Source organism: Alligator sinensis, unplaced genomic scaffold, assembly GCF_000455745.1.
Source record: "Alligator sinensis unplaced genomic scaffold, ASM45574v1 scaffold219_1, whole genome shotgun sequence".
In the NCBI taxonomy this organism is placed as follows: domain Eukaryota; kingdom Metazoa; phylum Chordata; order Crocodylia; family Alligatoridae; genus Alligator; species Alligator sinensis.
Genome location: NW_005841866.1, coordinates 3005362 through 3015626, shown reverse-complemented (window position 1 = coordinate 3015626; position 10265 = coordinate 3005362). Strand labels below are relative to the sequence as shown.

General features: G+C 39.9%; 1 protein-coding gene across 1 annotated transcript in view; it reads left to right on the top strand.

The window, feature by feature from the left end:
• Positions 1–10265, top strand: part of USP34 (ubiquitin specific peptidase 34) — a 210217-nt gene that overhangs the window by 133523 nt on the left and 66429 nt on the right. Inside the window, 1 exon segment of the mRNA XM_006016759.2 lies at positions 4058–4241. Within this exon segment, the coding sequence (XP_006016821.1) occupies positions 4058–4241 (184 nt within the window).

Sequence of the window (10265 nt, the reverse complement as noted above, 5' to 3'; positions counted from 1 at the left end):
CTTTCCCTCTCTCCTCCAGCATAAAAGAAACTAGCCTTAAATAATGTGAAGAAAAGTCTTATAAGTTACAGAAAGGTAAATCTGCCACTACCAGCCATTCCCCAGTGTGGATACTTCATAATTGGCTGGAGCCTCTGCATCCATACACACGAGCAAAGGCAAATAGGTACTGTTTGACTTGTAAGACTTTGGTAGATGTGGTCCTTTCAGGAGTTTTTCAGGTCAAGCTAAAAAAAAGTTTGTAAAGTTCCCACCTCTGGCCCAGTCCTTTTCAAAGTAAAGAGTTCCAGTGTCCTCTTCTGTGCTTTCAGGGGTGTAAATGCAAGCATCTGCAAGGTGATATATCCTCTCCTAACCTCCTTCAGGCCTTCCTTCCTTCTGTTTTTGGCATATACAAGAGCTTGGGAAAAATCCTACTGGTACCTAGATAGAAAAATTTAACACTAAAGAAACCAAGCATTCCAGTTCTGTATTTCCTACAGGATGGAACTAGATTACATTTTTTGAAGTGTGAAACAGACTAAGAGTGCATCGGCTAACAGAAAACTTCTCTTAATGCAGTTGTAAGAAATTAGCATGCAATCTGACTAATAAGGTTCCATCCCATGGGGAGAAATTATCTGACTGTTAATGTTGTAGATGGCCCTGTCCACATGCAGTGAAAATAAGACCACAGAGGCTTTTCATGGAGATACTGTAAGCCTATGTGCTTTGTAAAGAATCTCTTCCTAAATGCCAGGGAACATTTAGAAGAGCAGTCTGGCTCTGTGAATATGTTGGGAATTTATGGGAAATTACAAGGACAGTAGTTGTTAACGTCTGCTTGATGCAGTAGTAGATTCATAACATCTGTGTGGATATCTTGAGCTCAGCCATCAGATGGGAGAGAATTTTATCTCTTTGAAAAAATCCTAAGAAATTTTTCTTTTGAATGACTCTCACTTGTACTCTGGGATTGTCACTAGTGATTTTAGAAATGAAATTGATAGGCCATCAAATGACAACTTAGGGTGACATTGTTATTGAAAATGTATGTCAATAATTCTAGCCTTGCTAAAGGCATTAACAGCTTGCCAATGTAAGAATTAATAATTAAAGTATATTAATGATGTTCTGCATCTTATTTCTATGTTGACAACTAGTTGAATCCAAGGAATTCAGGAAGTGGCACTGTCATGGCATGTATTAACTTTTATTAAAACTGCTGTAGCAGCAGGTTGCATCTTGTCCTCAGGCTGACCTTTGACAGATATAAACTGGTTAAAAGGAAGAGAAAAGCTTTAAAAAAATCAAAGAATAAGAATTTAGTTAATGTAATAAAATAAAAATGCACCGTGTCATCTAACAAATAAAAATGAAAACACAGCAGGCAGTCTGTACACATTTATACTTTTGCTAATTGATCCCATTCAGTACTCCTCAAACCCTGCTTTTACTTAGCTTTTGGTTTCTGAAGATAAGAAAATGTAACTATGACTTAGTCAACTTTGCTTGTAGACAAGCTTATAAATTCTATGAGTAATTTGTGGACAAACAGAATAGCATCTAGTGATAAAACTCAATCCTGTGGCCCTGTTAATGTAGCAGTCCTATTACTGTTGCATTTTTCCATAAGTTTGCTCTCTGCGTATCTGTGTGGCCTTTAATTTGCTAACTAAAAAAGAACAGCTGCCATATTCAAAGCTCAACTAAACAATTATTTTTAAAAGCTATTTCTGTAAAAGCATCTAGATGCAGACTTTGGCTCCTGGTCTCACCCTTAGTCAAGATATATGCAAATAAACTGTTGAGATATTTCTTTCTAAATTCCATGGTGTCTTTTTGTCTTTGTATAAGCTGTTGCTGCTCTACTCAAATCATGTCTATTATTGACATAAATTCACTCTGTACGCGGTGGAGGGAGGAAGGAAGGTCTTTCATATCATAAAGATCCAGAGAGAATCTCAGTCTGCAAAGTGTGCTTACATTGTCTTGTCTCCTTGAAGAAAATATACTCTAGAATTTTTTACTCAGACTTACATAGTTAACCTAAGATAATTAGCTTGTAGGTACTGGGTGCTTACTAGGGCTTATCTAGGGCTTACTAGGCCAACAAATTGTATTTTATCAAATGATTGCTAACAGTTAACAACTCTCCTGTGACAAGCAAAATCTCATCCTGTCAGCTATCCACTGTCTTCCATTAATTAGCAAATCAACCTGCCCTTTTTTAAACCTATTATAAATCAGTCTGTAAAGCCTCTGATCCTTCCTCACTATTTAAACCTTCTGTACACAACTTTCGCCCAATTTTTTATTACTTCCTACTAGGTGCATCTATATGAGAGATTTACTGAGCTAATTATCTGCACAGTAAATGTCTCGGCGTCTACACGTGCGCCTCTATTAGGGCGCACAGAACTCTGCAGCAGGGTATTTTAAAAGTCCTGCCCTGCTGCAGAGTTTTTTTGTGACCACAGGGTGCTTCAGCGCTAACGGCAGGCAGGCCCTGTGCTGAAGCATCCTTGTGTCTCAGCCAGCTGCTCTGCAGCATATGGAGCCTGGTTGGAGTATCCCAGGCTGGCAGGCTGACCCTCCAGGTCCCCAGCAAGTCTGGGCTACTGCGACCGGAGTCTGTGTGCTGTGCATGAATAAACTTGAGAGCATATTGCAGTATAATATAATATTGCAATATGCTCTGGAGTTTATCCGTGTACATTAATTGTACACATACATGCTCCTACTCTGCATTTAAGAGTAATGTTGCTTTTGAAAAATATAGTTGTATAACCATACCTTTTGAGGCCTTTGAATTGTAGGGTTGCCAACATACACTTTAATTTTTTTTTTTTAAATGCTAATGCTGTTGAATTAATATTACTAAAATACTATATTGAAGGAAGAGTATAGATGTGTTCCCACAGTGTTTCCAGTGGAAATGTTCATCTGGAAAGAAATGTAACAAATTATAATTTCACATTTGTTGACCTGTATTAATATGACTTGGAACATCTATGTTTTATACTACCTCTTTAATCCATTTATTAATATCCCTGTTAACATAGATTTACTTTGTTTGGGAAATGTTTTAATGTGTAATTTTAATCATAAAGTCTATAATTATTGTTTTTAAACCTTAAATATATAGTTCAGTAACATTACAAGTCAACATTATATGAACAATATGAAAAAAAAATGATACTATGATTCGGATGAAAGTTTTATGACTAATTAATTATTCATAGATTTTTAAGTCCAGAGAAACCATTAAATCACTTAGTCTGATCACTCCTGGATGAAACTGGCATTTTCAGAAATACTACTTAAAGCATGCCTGGATAGGTGAGATTCTAGCTGTATAGATGTCCCTGGATATTTGCCATCTGTTTCAGCAATGCCAGGCTTTTATCCTTTTTATACTAGAAATTCTGTTGATCATTCATTTCAGTTTGCTTTTCTCACATTTAGCATTAGTACATGTTCCTTTCATTATGGTTTACTTCACTTATTTACAGAAGAAAAGAGAAAATTGTACAAAACCGTGAAGCGCATAAATTTCATAGTGTTAAAATGTAGTTTTTAAGGTATAACATGTAGGATCTGTTGAAACAATTATCTTTGTTATGTTGTAGATTCCTCAGGTTATATAAATCTGCCATTATAGAAACTTTTCAGTTAGATAAAGTCTATACTTTACTGAGTTGTGGATGTTTGGCAGCCTTCATTCACTTTTTTCCCCTGCTAACATTATATCAAACAGTAGAGTTGGGTAACAGCTAAGGTTAATGTGTCTTACTCCTTTTCAGTGGACTCATTTATTTTTCAGTCATGATAAGTTAAGACATTTACAATGCTGCTTTTCATGTTATGGGAATTCTACTTTTTGGTACGTTGCTTAACATTGCAGAGGCTGCACTGTTAAAGTTTACAGTTCAAAATGTATATATAAGATATGTAAACTGTTTTTATTTGATGAAGAAGTATACATCAAAAGATTGAAATTATATGAAATAATATGTCCGTGTTCTTTTTAATATTTATACAAACTGATATACCTACTGATTGAATTGTTTTACAGGAGTTTCTAAGAGACATCTTCAATCTTCTGTTTTTGCTGCCAAGTCTAAAAGATAGACAACAGCCAAAATGCAAGTCACATTCTTCAAGGGCTGCTGCTTATGACTTGTTGGTAGAAATGGTAAAGGGGTCTGTAGAAAACTACAGGCTGCTCCACAACTGGGTTATGGCACAACATATGCAGTGTAAGAACTTTATTCACCTTTAGTTTTTTTTAAGTATTTTGTGCAAAATTAGATATATTTCACTATTAATATTTCGGGGCATGGATTTTATTTAGAATATCTTGTTTTATAAAGATCACTTAAAAAAATGGGAACGTACCTCAAGTGCACACTCCCACTCTAACCCTTATGTCCACTCCCATGCTGGTACAGCCTGGCACAGTATCCCAATGGTGGATTTATTTGCATCTCCAATAGATCCTTTTGGAAACAGAAAACCTACACCTCACTCGGCATTGTTTCTTGAAGAGGGAGTACATTGTAGAGACTGTAACTTAGAGAATTCCCCCAAACAGGTGCTTCAAGATGAGTACTGTTTTTTCCACAATTGTATATCACAAGAGGCCAGTGTTTTGCTTGTTTTTTTTCATCCTTCCTAAGCCATATCATGATGACTTCATCTCTAAATCTAAGACTCAAAACAAGATTTATTAAGAATATGTAGTAAGAGTTGGTTTAGCACAAAAGTGCATCCAGATATCTAGACATACTTGGCATAGTTAAACTGGGTAGGTGTATCTTAGAAAAATTGCAATGAAGGCCTTATCAGAACTAACATTTTCTTAAATATCCTTTATGTTTTTACTACAGAAGAGTATCATAAGGGGTGCTAGTGTGACTTGAGGTTTTAACAGTACGCATATAATCTTTAAATATTTCTGTTCTTGAAACATTTTCTCCTTGAATTAAGACCCCTTGTTTCCATTTAGTATTTACCATATTTGCTCAAATATAAGATGAGGTTTTGCCCTATGGTCAGCCTGGGGAAAAAAGCTCCTTATCTTACATTCCTTATCATACAAGGAAACCTAGTTAGATACATTGTCTCATTAAATCGACACCAAGAGCAGCATGTGCTCAGTAATGGACATCTGATTAAATGCAGCCAGCACTGAGCATGACTATAAAACACTTGACCCATATTGGGTGAGCATACTGATGGGAACCTACCAGAAGGATATGTTAGTGCCGCCCGTCTGAATAAGATATATGGTAGTGCCTATTGCTGTCAGCCCCCCCTCAGTAGCAACAAGTCATTGTGAGCCACAACATTTAATTCATTTCAACTTCCTCTTCACTGAGCTGTCTCCCTTGCAGCAGTTTTAAAAAAAAACTAAGTCTTTGGATGAATTAAGTCTATGGGTACTTATAGTAATTTGCCTATATACAAGTTATTATAGACAGGTTTATTTCAAAGTCAGTGTTTTCAAATTTACCCCTCACTTCCATGTGCTCAGGGAGACCAGGGTCTGACAGTCAGGAGGGGGTGAGATGTTGCAGGGGGAAGAAGTTGTAGGGGCAGAGGGCAAGGGGGCTACTTGACCCCTCCCAGATTTATTTTTCCAACTGTAGCAGTGGGAGAGGGACAAATTCAAGGCAGACCTCCAGTGATTAGTTTCTGTACCTGGAAAATTATAACAAATGTGTACATTTTCCATACATGGAATCTAATTATTATTTAATTATCATCTTATATTCAGGTGGTCTTGTATTTAAGTGAATATGATAAAATATCTGGTCCTGTAAGTGCATATGCTCAGTTTTTGGAGTGACTATAGTAGCATATATGTCATTCTCTTCTACTGGAATTGGTTTCTAATTTTTCCTTCTTGAAGAAGCCTTGACAAAGGGCAGCTCTTACCCTCAACTGAGCTGTTCCTGACCTCTGATAGTTCACAGAACAATCACAACATTTGGTTAAAGTAGGATATATTGTCCTTCCCAGTCTTTTTTTCTGAAGTTGATTGAAGTGGCTATTCTAGTTGTGTGTGTCTGACAGGATCAGGGTTTGGGTTCCCATTGTCTGTCTGTTCCTTATTAGCTTTTCTCCTCTGTTGTCATAGGATGACCTTCCTAGTGATTACCACCTTGTGCAGGCATTTATGGTGAACTTCTATCTGTACTCATAAGTTTGAAGTGCAGCGTTGAAAGTGGAGCTTCCTTTGTATAAATGGGAAACCCTGTTCCCATTTATCTGTTTTATTTCCTATTAAAATTCATAATAATTTTCCTGGCATCTTTTTTCAGCTCTAAGATTTCTCTGTATAGCCTTCAAAAAATTTATCCAAATTTCTCTAGGGTAGCAATCTTTAATATATCGTAATTGATACAGTACCACTGTGCACTATCAGTACCTTACTATCCAGAAAGGGAATTACTTCCCATTTTGCATTTTCCCTTTCTCCAAACTGTCCCCATCTCTATATTTAGGGAGAAACATATAATAAATATATTGTATATGAAACTGAAACTTTTCACTTACAGAAGCATTCAGATGCTAGCTGTATAGACATTCAAGCCAAGATTTAAAAAAAAAAAATCACTTTTGTTTTTTGAAGATCTTTTTGGCTGTAATCTCCATTTCATGCTGATAATTCTCATGCATTTTCTCTTTGTACTAGTTTGTCATCTTAATCTGCTTGTTCCTCTCTTTCTAGTTGCGGCTTTCCTCCTTGCTTCAGTTGCAGTTTTTGCCACTTGAGATTCAATGATCCTGATCATTCTAGTTTCTCTGGCTTTTTCTCTAGTGTGGACTTGCCATTAATTTTGCTTTCTTCCAACATAGTATTCCTTAGATCATTTTTTTTCTGTTCTCCAGATCTATCTGATCCACTCTACAAATTTACATTTTCATATATCGGTCATGTGGAATGTTTTATGTACCAACCGTGGCTAGTTTTGTTTTTTTATTCTGAAATACTAATTTTAGAGGTGCACCGTTATATCAGTTGCATATCAGATCGGCACCAATAAAAGGGTAATTTACATTATCAGTTATCGGCTTTTTGTGGTCATTGTAGCTGATGATGTTCTTTGAGAAATATAATTAATTATGCCTTCTGGCCGGGTCCCCAGACACCTGGGTTCCTTCTTGCCTACAGGGCTAGGGCCCCCAGTTGCCTGGGTTCCCTCAGGAAACTCTGACTTTCCCCTTGCAGACAGGCAGCATTCTAGCCTGCAAGGGGTCCTGCTTGGAGCTGCCAGAAGTGTGTGTGCAGCTGCACACATGCATGTGGCCAGGAAAACAGCTGGGCAGTGTAGAGAACAGCTCCTTGCAGGTAAGTCTGTGGAGGGGAAGGGGTGGGAGGGAATGGGGCCAGGAGCTGGGAGCGGGACAGCGACACAGGCGGACGTTGGTGTGGGGGGTGGCTCCCCACCACTGCACACACCCCTTGGGGGAGGCATGTCAGACTTGTGCACAGAGACATGTGGCCAGCACAGGGCTCCTGGGGCAAAGGCAGCAGAGGGGAGAACTCTGAGCCTACAGTGGGCAGTCTGCATCCTCCCTCACCTCGCTCAGCTCTGCCCTGCTTAAAAGCATCCCCACGTTTAAAAATGGTGGCGGTGGTGCTTGATCTAAGGCTTATTCAACAAGCTTTAGTTCATGTGCCCCTGCCACCCTTTTTAAGCCCTGGGACACCAATACATGTGATGCAGGAGACTGTTGGAGCATGCCAAAAAAGAGGTTTATTTATATCAGTACATTTTTAAGTACTGACAGAACCATTTTTCTTCTTTTTTTCGTGTGCTCCAGTAGCCTCTGCTGTCATGTGTAACCAAATGGGTTATCAGATTGGTATTGGCTGATATGACTGGTTAATATTTGGCTGTCGGTATCAGCCAAGAAAATCTTTATCAGTGCACTCCTAACTAATTTTCTGTCTTGGGCTGTGCACCTTCCCCTGTTATTTCTGTGATACAATTCTGATCTTCCTAATATTTTTAAATAAAGATTTCTGTCTTTGCTTAGCTCTATGACTTGCTTTAAAACAATCTGTGTCTTCTTACCTATTTGTTTCTCCCTTAGTCTTCCTCCCCCCCAAAAATTATAAAGTTTTTCCTTGTTTTTTCATTTTAATGGTTAATTTTTGATGTTCGTTGCAGGGATCCTATGTCTTGATTCCAATTTAACTTTTAGCTCCCAATTCTGCCACTGCCTTGTCCCTTTTTATACGAGCTTTTCTTGTGTTCATATTGACTGAAGCCAGTATAGGAGTGGCAGTTCGTAAGGGATTGCTTTAAGTGGGTGCGAAAGGATAAGGTGCTAATTTTTCCTTGAATGTCTCTGATGCAACAGTAGTAGAGGCAGTATGGTGTACTGCAATGAGTTTTCCTCAAAGATCTAATAAAAATAGATTTTTATTAGGAGACTATGAAGACAATTCAATTAAAGCAAAATAAACCCTGTATGTTAAAAAAATGGTCTTGTGCTCAGCAAGAATTAAGCTAGATAAATACGATCTTGATTAACTGTAATAAAACAAGGCCTTGTCAGAGCTAGTATTTTTCTTATCATCACCAACACAGATCCCATTAGTAGCAGTAATAGAGGGAGTTTATTTGGTATACTTTACTAATCAACATTTGGTTGGATTGATCTATACGAGGCTTACAAATATGTATTTTACTAAATCACACCATCCTTGAAACGCTTGTCTACTAATATGTACCTCCAGTTTCTAAAGGGAGGGTTGCTTCTGTGCAGTATTACAGCTGATTCTGAGTGAAAAGACCTTTGTAAACCATTGTTTCTGCAGTGACAATGGTACCACATATAAAATTTGACTTCTCATGGCTCACTAATTGTTTTCTGTGATGTGGCAACACTAGTATGAGTACGTGACTCCATTCTCCACAGCTCTCAGCCAGTCAGGTGGTAGCTAGACTGGAGGAAGGATTTTTGTACATAGAAAGATGTTCGTACTGATTCTGCCACCTCAGAAAAAATATTTAACAAGGTAAGATGAAATTGTTTTTCAGTGTTGTTGCTATCATCAGAATGGACAAATGGTCTCGACTTGTATTGATTGTGCAGGAAGCAGGCAGTTAAAATGGGCTGTGTTACAATGAAGGGAGTAGGTCTGAACAAACAAGCTAAGAAGCACATAAATATGATTTTGTAGAGGTGAGTGGTAAGGTTGTGTGACGTAGGTGATTCGATTTGGAGGAGATTCGGCCCAATTCGGGGACTGAATCTCTGAATCCAAATTGAATTCGGAGACCAATTAAAAGCTCTGAATCGATTCGAAGCATCCAAATCGATTTGGAAAAGCTTCAGAAAAGATTCAGTCGCTTCGGAGATTCAGTCATAGACTAAACAGGCAACTAACACAGCTGCATCCAGCTGGTAAGTCTGTTGGGGGAAAGGGGAGGGGAGGGGAGGGAGGGAGGGCTTGGGGCTTGGACTGGGACAAGCTGCCCAGCCGGAGTGTGGGGTGTGTTAGGGAGGGGGGCATGGGATGTGGGCACGGCAGTGCTGGGAGTGGGGGCTCTGCCCTGCTGTTGCTTGCCCGGGGGGGAGGGGGGGGTGCAGAATGCAGGTGCAGCTCACTCCAGGTAGAAGGGGGCAAGCAGCAGCAGGACATAGCCCCCACTCCCAGCGCTGCCATGCCTGCATCCTGCACCTCATGCATCAGCTGGCAAGCAGCAGGGCAGAGGCCCCACTCCCAGTGCTGATGTGGGCACAGTAGCACTGGGAGTAGGGGCTATGCCCTGCTGCAGCCCGGAATGAGCCATGCCTGCATCATGCCACCCCACGCCAGCTGGGCAAGTGGCAGCCAGAGCATAACCCCCGTGGCTCCCTCATCAGGGCAGAGGCAGGCATAGCCAGAGGAACTGCAGGGGAAGCCTTTTCCGGCCCCTCCCCCACCCAGCCCCAGCCTCCTGGCAGCTGCCCCATGGTGTGGGTGCAGCGTGGCTTGGCAGGGCACCGTGCGCTGTCTGGGAGCTGTGGCAGCTCCAACAGTCAGCCGAACCTCAACACTGCTCGGCCCCAGCAACCCCAGATCCTAGACAGTGCCAGCAACCTGCTGAGCTGTGCTGTGGCAGTTTCCACACAGGATTGGGGGGGGGTAACCCCCACTGCCCCATGTTGTGTGGGGTGGGGCTCTGCTATGAGCACCCGGAGGCCCCAATTGACACTGCTGCAGTCAGTACAACTGGAGCTTTTTTTTTTTTTTTTTTTTTTTTTTTTTTTTTTTTTTT